Consider the following 13,420-nt stretch of genomic DNA (forward strand, 5'->3'; position numbering starts at 1 on the left):
TTTTATGTTCCTTTTTTCAAGGCTTCCTTCCCAAATGAATGAAATCTGTTCACTGCCAAATGACTTCAGTTGCCACTCATCCTAGATGAAGTAGGAAAGTAGAAAATGAGTATTTCAAAAGCTTAAACTGTGTCTCAAACTATGGGTATAGTCTCCCAGTTGGTATATCATTTAAAGTCTAATGTAGGTCTTAGTAGTTGCTGATCCCTTCCAACATAATAGGTTTACATTTCCCCATTTGCACAGCCAAGTGAATTGATGCCTAAGCTGAAGGAGTTGGGAGCCACCATGGATGGATTCCATCGTTCTTTTGAATACATACAGGACTATGTCAACATTTATGGTCTGAAGATTTGGCAGGAAGAAGTATCTCGTATTATAAATTATAATGTGGAGCAAGAGTGTAATAACTTCTTAAGAACAAAGGTATCTAATACATTTTGAAATCCTTGACCATAGTTGTTATTTCTCATGTTTAAAGTACACATGCCAAACCTCAGAAATGCCCACAAGAAAGTTAATTTAAATAGTCACTAAAAATCAGTAAGCACTAGGTCATCTGAGCACCCTCAGCATACCTTCAGGAGCCATGAAGATTGTAGAAAAGTTGACAGGGCACCTGTCCTGGGAGCTCACTGTCCTAAGAAGGCAGACTTTATTCAGTGGCTACAGCTGCTTGTTGTAATTGTTGTAACCCAAGTGATGGAGAATTCAAAAGACTTAGGACCTCTTCAGTTAGGTTTGATCAGAGTATATATACCTAGGAGTGGAACTGCTGAGACATATAGTAGTTCTGTGTTTAACTTATGGAGGAACAGCCAAACTGTTTCCCTGTGATGGCACCATTTTATATTCCCCCCAGCAGCATGTGAGGGTTCCAGTTTCTCCATGTCTTAACCAACACTTAATATTTTCCGTTGTTTTTATTATAACCACCCTAATGGGTATGAAGTGGTATCTCACTGTGGCTTTGATTTGTGTTTCCTAATGACTAATGATGTCGAGTATCTTTTCCTGTGCTTAGGTGGCCATTTGTATGTCTTCTTTGAGAAAATGTGTACTAAAGTCTTTGCCCATTTTTTCCAGTTGGGTTAAAAAAAAAGCATCAAATTCATAAGTGCCAAAGCTGAGAAGTTTGATTTTAGTCAGTAGGTAACAAGGAGCCACTCTGCAAGTTTTCATGTAGGGAACTGACATGATTCGGGTGACATTTTCAAAAAATGAAGTAACTTCCCAGCCTTATGATATTAATATTTTGGATTCTGACATTACACTGATGCATGTAAACTTATAAGACAAAAAGCCAGAAATTCCCATGTCTCTTCTTACTTCTCACTTCTCTTTAGTCACTTCACTTTTTCACAAATGTTTCTTTTTTTTTTTGTAAATGTTATATGTGGCATTTCTGGTAAGCTATTAATGCAGTTTTAGAAATTGACACTTCAAAACCAAAGAATATTTATTGTCACTCTTCATGCAATATAACCTTTGTAAAATTATGTGAAGAAAGGATAACTAGGTTACCTTATCAAAGAGGTATTAAATATTTGCGGTTTTATTTTCTAGATTCAAGACTGGCAAAGTATGTACCAGTCCACTCATATCCCAATACCAAAGTTTAGCCCTGTGGATGAATCTGTGACATTTATTGGTCGACTCTGCAGAGAAATTTTGCGGATCACAGACCCAAAGTAGGTGTATCTGAATTCTACTGGGCCTTGAACACCACGGACAATCTCATCTGTACCCATGTCACCAGATCTTGCCCTTGTCAACTCATATCCGACCCTTTCAGATTACCTTCTGTTTCTTAGCCCAACACACAAGCACCTTTGATGGTAACAGCTACCATTTATTGAGCACTTAACCTGTGCACTCTTCCCAGCACACTGTACACATCAATTCATTTACTCAACACCACAGTCTTACGATGTAGGCACTGCTGTTATTGTCATTTGAAAGATGATGAAGTCACTGAGGCTCAGGATCACACAGGTAATAAATGGTGGGCCCAGAATACACACGAGGCAGTCTGACTACGGGCCCCCAGCCCCTACGCACTGCTGTGTTCAAGGGCAGGCAGCATAGTGTTGTATACAGTGTGTCACAGTCTACAAACAGGTCACACGGGTTCTGCATTCAGCAGCATCTGGGTGAAAATCTCATATGATTAAAACTGCTCTTGAGAATATTTTAGGTGAGCACCATGGCGGAGAGCAGCATGCTGCCTCTCAGTGGGGCCACCTGAGCCAGTTTTCATTCTTTTTCTTCATTTGAGCCTCAGACGAAGCAGGTGGTACTAAGACCAACTGAGGAAAGTGCGGGCTCATGTCCTCTCTCTCATGTTTACCCGTGGGCACAGGTCACTGAGTAGAATGACTACAGGGATTACCCAGGAAAAAATGATCCTCTTCTTTCTCTTTTCAGCTATGCCTGTGTAGTTGAAGTTGTGTAAATTAAATGTTTTTATGTCCTGAATCATTTGTACCACCTTCTAATCCAGGCTTATTTTGTCTGTCAAAACTTATGAAAGTTGACAAACCATATATAAACTTCCTCTAGAATTCCAGCAGAAATAAGAAATTTTGTCTATGACTCAATATATGGAAAAAAGTAAATGATCCAGAAGTTTTATAGCACCTCTTCTCTTGGTACCCATAGGTCCAATCACTGAAGCCTTTTTAGAAAACGATCCACCCAGTGCCCTGTTGATATATGCAGAGAGGATTGAGCGTGACCAGGGTCTGTGTCATATGTGGGTTTCACTGTCAGAATTGGGAACCTCTCAAGTGACACATTCCAAGTGCCAGCACTGGGTGGCAGGAGAAGGACATTTTGAAGCCCGAAAGTAGAAGTTGTATTCAATTCTGGGTATCATCTTTTTTGTTCTTCCCATTTACTTCTAAAATGAAACGTTCCTTGCTCCTGGGGTTCTTCTACCTCCTTTCCAAGCCTCATAAGTGGTGGCTTTAGAACATTGGGCATATGTCCTCCATGCGGCTTGTTGAGAATGCTGAGACCAGAGTTCCACCCCACACCTACCGAATCCGATTCTCCATGTTTGGAGTCTGGGCACCTTTATTTTTAACAGGCTCCACCCAGTGATTCTAGGCCCTTCCCAAAATGTTTGAGAACCACTGAAATGGTGGTAAAGGGTGGTCAGACCTATGTGAGTCTCCGTTATCTAGCTCATCTGTAAAATGTGGATAAAATGGCTTATGCTTCACAGAGCTTTATGAGGATAAAATGAGATAACACATGGAAAAGTCTTAGCACAGTACCTAACACATAAGTGCTCAGTAAATATTGTTAGTTGTTATCATTGTTGTCGTCACACTCCTGAGTCCAAAAGGAATCATCTGGAAATAACCAGAAGATAGCCTCTACAAGTTTAAGGAACTGGGAGGAAAGAACAAATTGCTTTGTCGTCATAGTCTCAAATGTTATAATAGAGCATGAGGCTTCTAAGTTCCTTTGTTACCAAAGGGAAATGACACAAGGCCCTGTTTTGTCCCCAGTCTCTGGAAATTTAAAGAAAAGCTCTTTGAATAGAGAGACAACTCTAAAGTCTTCCAGCCTGACAGCTGAACCTCCCCTTGTCTTCTCAGCATGATTCTAAATCAATGGCTCAACTCAGGAAATAAATGGCTCACACCAGTGAAGTAGCAGAGGGTAGGAAAAGGTGGTCGTGAATGTATGAATTCTGAGCTGCTCTTGGATTTTTGCTTTGTTTTGTTTTCATTTTAGAATGACATGTCACATAGACCAGCTGAACACTTGGTATGATATGAAAACTCGTCAAGAAGTGACCAGCAGCCGCCTCTTCTCAGAAATCCAGACCACCTTGGGGACTTTTGGTCTGAATGGGTTAGACAGGCTCCTGTGCTTTATGATTGTGAAGGAGTTACAGGTGAGCCTTTTGACTTTCGTGCCTGTTTTCTGCTGTCTTGGGGGAGGGGTGAGAATACATCTTGCTGGCTGTTTTAAACTCATTTGACTTTTCTTTCATGCTTTTTAAAACTGACATCAGATGTACAATGTTTGGGGGATGGACACACGTGAAGCTCTTACTCGAGGGGAGAGGGGGACATGGGCAATATATGTAACCTTAACACTTGTACCCCCAATCCTTAGAGCTAGAATAGATGAAAAAAAACCACTTGTACCCCCATAATACGCTAAAATAAAATAAAACTGACATCAGGCAAATATGATTTCTATTGGATAGATAACTAAGAGTAAACTAGAAATTCTTTGGCCAGCATAGTATTTTTTGGTTAGTCTGTTTTTGTGAGTCTCAACTTGGAAAGATAAGATTTTTTAATCTTTGAACCAGTAACTCCTCCCAGTACAGGATGTTTCTAATAAGAACCTGAAGGTGCTTTCCTCTCATCCTGCTTAGAGGCTTCATGTGACTTAGACCCAGTCTCTGTTCTGCATACCATTTTAGGTTACTGGCATATTTATTCATTTTATTCATTATGTTTGGTTCTCTGATTATGCCTTCTTGTTTTTAGAATTTCCTCAGTATGTTTCAAAAAATTATCCTGAGAGACAGAACTGTCCAGGAGACTTTAAAAACCCTCATGAATGCTGTCAGCCCTTTAAAAAGTATTGTAGGTAAGTGTCCTCAGACTAGCCTGAGGCAGAGATAACACTATAGCCTTCTTGAATTTACTAAAGAGAAAATTATGTTTTAACCTTTCAGCAAATTCGAATAAGATTTATCTTTCCGCCATTGCCAAAACACAGAAGATTTGGACTGCTTATCTTGAGGCTATAATGAAGGTATGTTGTCAGAGAGAGAGGGTAATAATCAATACTACATTTTTAAAAGTTTCATTTTCTTATAACTTTGGTGCCCAAAGAAAGCTGCTCTTCTTTTGTCCTTAAAACAAAAATATTGCATTTTAGTTTATTGTTATTTTTAAATTCACTTGTTTCTTTATCTTCCTCTCTGGATCTATTCTTTTTTTTTTTTTTTTTTTTTTTTTTTGGTTTGGGGTTTGTTTTTTTTTGGGGGGGGGGTTGGGTTGTTGTTTTTTTTTTTTTTTTTGGTGAGAGGCTTCAGTCTATTCTCCAGAATGGAATGCGGTAGCATGATCACAGTGGAGCTGTTCTGGACTAGGCTTTGTGTGAGCATATTGCTCAAGAAAACTGGTTCTTTTTGAAATTCCTGTTGGCCAGAGGTGCTTCCACACAAGGGAAGATAAATTTTTCTCCTGTAGTAATAATCCCCCCTTCCATAACAGGTTTGTTTTTACAGATCTCATGTGCTCCAAGTAGCCATTAGAATAGGACATCTGTCTCTCTCCTCTTGTATCTGCATGGATATTAGAAAATCAGGTTCTTTGGGGTATAAATTATCCTCAAACTATGAGTAAAAATTGTGTCTTTGGAAACAAACAAGACAAATGAGATTAATTTGCTGGATAGAAATCTAACTTATCTTAGAATCCAGTCACCTATTTCCCTGCCTTCACGCTGTGGCAGAAGCTCCCAGGGACCTCTGTGTCTTCTGTGTGTCCTTCTCTCATCATTTGATGATCTGAGATACGCTACAGCCCTTTTTTGGACACCCATTCTATATAAGGCATTGCTAGTTGCTGTGAGAAACAGAGTTAAATGAGCTACCTGTCTCCTCAGAAAGCCTCCTCACCATCTATTAATAGCAGAAAAAAGTAGATTTACTGATAGAATACTGTGGTTCGTGGTTCATGGTTAAAAGTATCACATGCCATAGGAAAAGTCTAGAATGCTAAGGTAATTTGGAAAAGTTCCATTCTCTTGTTCCCAATTATTTAAGTTCCTTATCGAGGCAGTACTCATTGGTATCTCAGCCAAATTCACAATACATTTCCCATAATTTTGACAAGTAGGGTTTTTTGGTGGGTTTTCATTCTTTTTGCTTTTTTTTTTTCAAATTTTGGATTACTAAACAAACAGAATAGGTAATACAGGAACATTTGGCTCTGCTAGATGTCCTCTTATTATATAGGCCTGACATTCCCTTGGCCTTGTGATTGTCAGATATTGAGCGCTTCCTAGGCTGGGTTTCAAATTGCTGGAAAACCTTTTAGGAGGAATAAAAAGTCACCTGAGGTTGGACAGGCCTGAGTCTGAACTTTGCAGGAGGCTTAGGGAGATTCCAGGGAGTCTTCGAAGAGGCTGGGAGGTTTTCCCTTGCTTACCAAAATGGCTCTCAGTTCGGTAGCTACTACAGACCATTGTCAGTTATAATTGCTGGTAATTCAGTAGTAGTCAGGTGACTGTGTCTGCGTCAGTGATCTATAAATAAAGCCCCCAAGGACAAATTTGTCTTTCTGTCTTGAATTAGGGAACTTGCAGTCACTAAACCAGTGTTAATGATCTGGAACAATGATGAAAATGTTCTGTACTGTTCAGTGCTGACAGCAGCTACTAGCCACATGTAGCTGTTAAGCACCTGAAATGTGGGCTATGGGTCTGAGAAACTGACTTTTTAATTTTATTTCATTTTAATTAAATTTAAGTAGGCACATATTGCTAATGGCTGCCGTACTGGAGAGTACAACTCTAGAAGAATCTTGGAGAAAGAATGATAAGCCAGATACCTCTAAATAAGCAAATAAATAGCTAGAATAAGTTTATCATCCATCCCAGGGTCTTGAGTTTCAACAGCAGGTTAGCAAAGCTTGATGTAAGTGAGCACCAAAAATAAAAAATGTCAGTCACCAAGATTCAATATGCGTTAAATGAGAGCAAGTTGTACTACACTGACTTTATTTCTATTTCCATTTCTGGATATATGTTTTGAAGAGAATCCTTGACATAGAATATCCTAGAAATAATTAAGCAAGGAATTATAAGGGCCAGATACATACAGGGTTTGGGGGACATTTCTGAGTGGCCCAAGTGAACTACTGTTTTCTTGGCCTTGTTCTATTCTAAGTTTTAAATAGTACTTTTCTATAAATTAAGATATTGCTTATTTATAAACAGCATTTTTGGATTGACTTTTATTTTTTTTTTCACCTAAGTAGAATAATATCCTTGCACAAATAATGATCAAAAGTAATATATCTAAGGTCATTTAACACTTTTGACTGATACAAGCTCCATTTATCTAGGCAACTTTTTGTTCACTCTCAGAGAAGGCCACTCGCTTTTTCTTAACTTTTCTCTGCTCCCAACAACTCAGAGGAGATGTGTGTATTTCCTTATTATTGCTTGCATTATAATACCACCTTCCCTCCTCCCTCATGCTCCCTTGACGATCTTTTAGGGATGGTTTTCCTAGAGTACAAAAGATGACATTTACAGGCACAAAAAGTTACAGTATGCTGTTGACTTTTAAGACGCTGACAATATTGCTGGTATATTGCTGGTCTGAGCCATGGAGCCAATGCAGGAAATCTTTAATTTTTTCTGTAGAGTGTTGTGATCCTTCCAGTGACAAATGGCCATCTCTCTGTTGGCCTCCTGACTGTCACCCTGAAATGCTTGTAGGTACTGCCTGCTCTTTCTCTTGCTTGTTCACAGGTTGGGCAGATGCAGATTCTGCGACAACAGATTGCCAATGAATTAAATTATTCATGTCGATTTGACTCTAAACATCTGGCAGCTGCTCTGGAGAATCTCAATAAGTAAGTGCCAGGGTTTGAAATGGCCATCTGTGGGCTCGGACTGTTGATCATCCAGGTACCCCAGTGTCTTCAATTCTTACTCGTTTAAGTGATTCCTTCCTATGGATGATCAAATCTGTCTTCAGAAGCCTCTTTCCTCAGTATTATCCCTTGCTCTGTGTGTTTGTGTCAGTGTCCATCTGTTTCTCTCTCTCTCAGATGGATTCATTTATTCAGCCAACATGTATTAATCACATAATATATACACTGTGCTAGGTAATTACATAGATTTGGAAAGCAAGAAAGTAATTATTACCAAAACCCACACTGGCTTTCTATAGGACTGATCACTCATTGTCCAGAGGGCAGTGGAAAGTGTGTTGATTACCAAGAGTGGTCAAGAGTACACGTGCTGGAAGGCGTTCATATGCGCCACCTCACCAGCAACCTGCTCTCACATCTGAGCCATCTACTTAAAGATGAAATAATCCATGCTTCTCGGTCACCATGTCAGTGCTTTTGACAGAGCAAGTATTGAAAACAGTTCAGTCAAGTCATAAAAATTTGGTGAATGCATTTGATTTACCTTGACTCCAAAAGATAAAGTAATTCTAGATCAAATTTTCTACTTGCAATAATCACAGGCATGGAAATAGAAAATTAGAAAGATCAACCCCTCATTTTACAGATGTGGAAAGTGAGGCCCAGAAGGATTACATCACTGGCCTGTATTAACTGTTGTATAATTCAGTTAATCGCTAATGTTTTTCACTGTTTTTTTCCCCTTCATTTAGGGCTCTCCTAGCAGATATTGAAGCCCACTATCAGGACCCTTCACTTCCTTACCCCAAAGAAGATAACACACTCTTATATGAAATCACAGCCTATCTGGAGGCAGCTGGCATTCACAACCCACTGAATAAGGTTAATGATTAAAACTTATAATGGTGTGGAGGGGGATAGCGCGGTGCAAAAGGTGATTTGGCCCAGGTAACAGATCTATGCGTGAATATCTCAGGAGAACCTGGGTTCAGAGCCCAGAGCCTGCATTCTGTCAAGGTCCCTGCCCTTTCTGAGCAATCATCACACCTTCCCTGCCTGGCCCAGGACTGTGAGAATCAGGTGCTCATTGTTGGTGAAAGCTCATGAAAAAGGGAAGAGTGTTGTATCAGCGCAAGAGATTAGTTTTGGGTTTGGTATTTGAATTGCCGCTAAATGGTAGCATCACTCTGTCTTGCCCTAAAGTGCTTCCCCTTGTGACTGACAGTAGTCAAAATCTTAACTGGGAGCTCCAATCTCTTCTCTGCAGTTCTAAACTCCAAACACCTCTGAGAACTGCACATTTTTTTCTAAGTTGACGCCAGATCTCCTTTGGTGGCAAATCCTCTCCTAAACTGACACAAGGCTGTTTGTACTAGTTATTTATTCTCCTTAGTGTGAATGTTCCTATGTTTTGATGCATAAATATTCATGGCTTTTATTATAAGGTGTTGCCCCTAGCCCCTATATTATCTTTCTAAAATCTATAAAATTTAAAATTCTAAAATCCATATTATCCCTTGGGTTTTGAATAAAGATTATGAGCAGGAACCGCAGCTAATATCTTTTGAGTATTTACTACATGCCAAGCACTGTGTTAGCCCCATCATGGATCACCTCACTTAATGTCCAACAGCCCTGTGAAATATGCCATCGTTAGTTAAGAAAACTGAGGCTCAGAGAACTTAACAACCTCCCTAAGACTCCACACTATTTAGTGTGGTGGAGCCAGGCCGTCTGACTGGAGCCCGTGCTCCTAAGCAGCGTGCTACCCGTTTTCCTGTGAAATCTGGGCATTGTGAGGCTGGAGCTGGCCGTGTGCACCCTCACTGTGCTTTCTGCCATGTTAACTGGGAGAGAGACTGCTCTGTGGCATGGCTCAGGGGACAGCAGATGACAAAGGAGAACTCTGCTTTCTTTCTGCTTATGTGCTACCATACGCTGCCATGTGTATCTTTCCCCTCTCCACTTTCCCCCTCTCTCCTTTCCCTTCATCCTCCTATACATACTCCTTCCCTCTGTCCTTCCCTCCAGCTCTGCCTTACTGCTCCTTATTTTGCCTTCCCCCCACCTTCCTTGCTTATCACCCTTTCCCCCCTCCCTTTATTAATGACATTAACAGAAATCAGGGAGAAAGATTTTGCTAATCTCTAAGCAAAATTGTTCTCTTTCCAGAAGGGCAAATTGTAATATAGCTATTTTTGTTTGGGCAGGTTCAGGGGTGTTAAATAAAACTCTGAAGGCAGCAAATTAATGGGACCATCTGAGTTCTAGGTAAAGAGCAAATTAAAATAAAATTCGAGCTTATCATTTGAAAATGTGTTCTGTAGTATTGTGCAATGTGAAGGAACTAACCTATTCTTACTTTTCTCTTTCCAGATATACATAACAACAAAGCGCTTACCCTATTTCCCAATTGTCAACTTTCTCTTTTTGATCGCCCAGTTGCCAAAACTTCAGTACAACAAAAATCTAGGTACTGTATGACATTTATTCTTTGCAAAGAATAATATAACAATAATAATAGATTAGTATCTAACTAAAGAGCTCTTTGTATAGAATGCTGTGTCAGATATAAGATCTTTTTTTAGTTCGGTGCATGTTAATGAAATCTATGTCTTTATACCCCTGAAATATGATGCCCCTTCATGAAATGTACACTGTGGATTTAAAATCAACCAAGTATAGTCCATCTTTCTAAGGATTAATTATCCAACTTGTGGAATGTGTGGGACCTTAGCTTTGCTTCTCTCCTTTAATGTTTAGTCAGCTAATTATGGTGTAAGAGAAACTTCTTTTGGCTAATGTTCTTTTCTTTCAACAAGTTTCATGTGCCTGCTGTACATCTGGAATTGCGATATGAAAAGTAACAATATAGTTACAGAGATAAGACTAATACATGAATATCTAATACTTTAATATATGTACGATTATATGTCAAAATATTTGGTATAAACAATAGATACCAAAGGCTTTTAATGTATTTGTTCTGTTCTGGAATATAACTCTAATTTTTTTTGATCACAGATCAGTTTATTTTGAACAGTTTATTCTTATAATTACCTAATAGATTCCCAAGTACTTCTGTCTCCAAACTTTGTATTTAACTAAGTGAAATTTTTAAAAATCCACTGTAGAGTTTTATTTATCTTAAAAGCATCAGAAGAACATTTCTACAACTATTATTTTTTCTTAAGCAGAGATTCCAAACTTTGTTTCTTCCTTAAAGTGTTTCCCTTCCTATTTCATAAGTTTTTTTAGGGTAAAAATATGGGATCTCTTTAATGTTTTTATTGTCTCATTCAAAAAGATTCAGATTGTAGACAGTGCTCCCAGGACAATACCTGTTACTGCCACAGAATGCAGAGCATGATATCACTAATAAATATCTGCTGTAGGAGGAAGAAACAATGTTTGGATTCTGGCTTCACCACTCATCACCTTTGTGCCTTTGGCCAAGTTTTTTCCGACAGAGTCTGAGTGCTCAACAGGTGCTAAATCCCTTTCTATATATTGGTCACAATCAATTTAAAGCACCATCCCAAGATTAATGGAAAGATTGATCTCAAGATTCAGAGATTCCTGTTCTTTCTCATCCCTGTGTTATCATTAAATAAGAATATATGATTCTTCCTAATGATGAGTTGTTAGTGTATAAAGAATCTTATTTTTATCAAAGATGGACTATTTAATATGTGTCCGCTATTCTCATTCTAAGGTAATAGTTCTTTCATTGTACATATGGTTAGCATCTGACATCTTAATTTTGGAAAGGAAGGTGCTATTCCATGGAATTCCCAGATCTTTAAACTAAACAAAACCTTTAAATATCTTAGAAATATAGTATTAATATCTATACCTGATTGCAATTCTTTTCTTAAATGAGACTGATTCATTAATACAAGGAACCAAATTAAAGAAAAGGACTGAAGAAGGAACATCAGTGTGATTTTGTACCCTAAAAATGTTTATTTAACCTCATAAGCATTGTTTTCAGTACTGATCTAAGATATGCGTGCCCGGCTTGGTCTATCTTTTAAGAAAGAAACTTTGTGATGCTCTATTTATGGAGGAAGTTTTGTTTTTAACATCATTTTTGCTCTCTACCCGAAAAGGATTATTTCTCCATACTGAGTACTGTTAGGGTTATGTCTTCATGGTCTGAGTATTGTAAGTGTCTTATACGGTGCACATTGAGTAAGTCATAATTGCCAAGGCCTAGGTTAAGTAATTCAGATAACTTGTTTAGTTATCTTTTATTCGAGGAAGAGATTACCCACTCTTCACAAGAACCCAACTATGGGATATGGGGGTCTGTTTGACCAATGTAACTTGGTAAGAAACTATCAATCCTTTGTGCAAAGTGATTGTACCACTTAATCACCAACAGTGAATGTGTATATATTCCACATCCTCACCAGCATTTGGTGATGTCGGCCTTTTTTAATTTTAGCCACTCTGATGGTATATATGGTATCTCACTTTAGTTTTAGTTTGCCTTTTCCTGATGATTAATAGTATTGAGCACTTTCTCGTGTGCTTATTGGCCATTCCTTACATCTTTCTCTATGAAGTGTCTGTTTAAGTCTTTTGCCCGTTTTTAAATTGAATTATTTGCTTTTTTTTTAAGCAGTTATTTAGGTACTGTGGATACAAGTCCTCTGTTAGACTCATGTATTGTGAATATTGCTTATCTATTCATTTTCTTCCTGGTGACTTAAATAGGCAAAAGTTTTTAATGTTAATAATCCACCTTACCCATTTTTTTCTTCATAATCTGTCCTTTCTGTGTCCTATCTAAGAAATCTTTGCCTACAATAAGGTTACAAAAATATTCTCCCTTGGTCTTTTTCTAGAAGCTTTGTAGTTTTCCCTTTGAAGTCTGTGATCCCTCTGAGATTATTTTTTGTGTATGGTGTGAGGTAGGGATCGGGGTTCATTTTTCTCCATAAGGCTGTCCAATTTCTCCATAAGGCTATACCATTTGTTGAAAAGATTTCTCTGTATCCATTAAATTGATATATTTCTATTTGATTGATCATATAAGGGTGGAACTATTTCTAGACTCTCTATTCTATTCCATTAACTTATTTGTCTATCTTTATGCCAGTATTACCTTAATTATTGTAACTACAGAGAGAGCTTTGAAATCAGGTCAGTAAGTCTCCCAGCTTTGTTCTTTTTAACATTGTATTTCCTCCTGAATACTCTTGCTTGGCTCTGTCTCCTGTTTCTTATGCAGCCATCTAGGCAGAAGGTCAGATTCTCCAGATTTTGGCAGAAATCTTTAGTGAAAAAAGCAGGCTTTGGCATTCACTGGCTTCATAAATTTCCTTCTTCCACTGTCTTAACTTGTGCAGATTCTTTTGTGTATAATGCTCAACATTGTATTTAAAGCTACTTTTAAAATATTTTATATAGCATTTTAATTGTTTTCACTTAAGAGAGTAGTTCAGAGTATTTAGTATGTCATGCTGCCAGAAGTAAATTATAGGTGATTTTTATTTTCTCAAACTACATTTATCTGTATCGTTAAAATTTGCTACAATAGCATTCATTAATTGAATAACCCAAAAGAAACAGTAATGGTAATTATAAAAATTAGTAACCACTTTACCATTTTGAATCCTTCTGACCACTATAATTCTCCACCAATCTCATGGCTAATTGAAAATATAGTCCAGACTTGTCTTCCCCTCCAAATAATCATCTGCCAGTAAGAATGTGGGCCCCATACATCTTGACATTCATAGAGTTAATGTTTAATGAAACTTGCC

General features: G+C 38.1%; 1 protein-coding gene across 1 annotated transcript in view; it reads left to right on the forward strand.

Moving 5' to 3' along the window:
- WASHC5 (WASH complex subunit 5) overlaps nt 1-13,420 on the forward strand; it is a 58,100-nt gene that overhangs the window by 38,964 nt on the left and 5,716 nt on the right. The window contains exons 19-26 of the mRNA XM_012785376.2: nt 247-426; nt 1,567-1,691; nt 3,748-3,910; nt 4,518-4,620; nt 4,709-4,788; nt 7,522-7,625; nt 8,399-8,528; nt 10,023-10,119. Of these exons, the coding sequence (XP_012640830.1) occupies nt 247-426; nt 1,567-1,691; nt 3,748-3,910; nt 4,518-4,620; nt 4,709-4,788; nt 7,522-7,625; nt 8,399-8,528; nt 10,023-10,119 (982 nt within the window). The remainder of the gene's footprint in view (nt 1-246; nt 427-1,566; nt 1,692-3,747; nt 3,911-4,517; nt 4,621-4,708; nt 4,789-7,521; nt 7,626-8,398; nt 8,529-10,022; nt 10,120-13,420) is intronic.

The sequence above is a fragment of the Microcebus murinus genome, chromosome 7 (genome assembly GCF_040939455.1).
Source record: "Microcebus murinus isolate Inina chromosome 7, M.murinus_Inina_mat1.0, whole genome shotgun sequence".
Classification (NCBI taxonomy): domain Eukaryota; kingdom Metazoa; phylum Chordata; class Mammalia; order Primates; family Cheirogaleidae; genus Microcebus; species Microcebus murinus.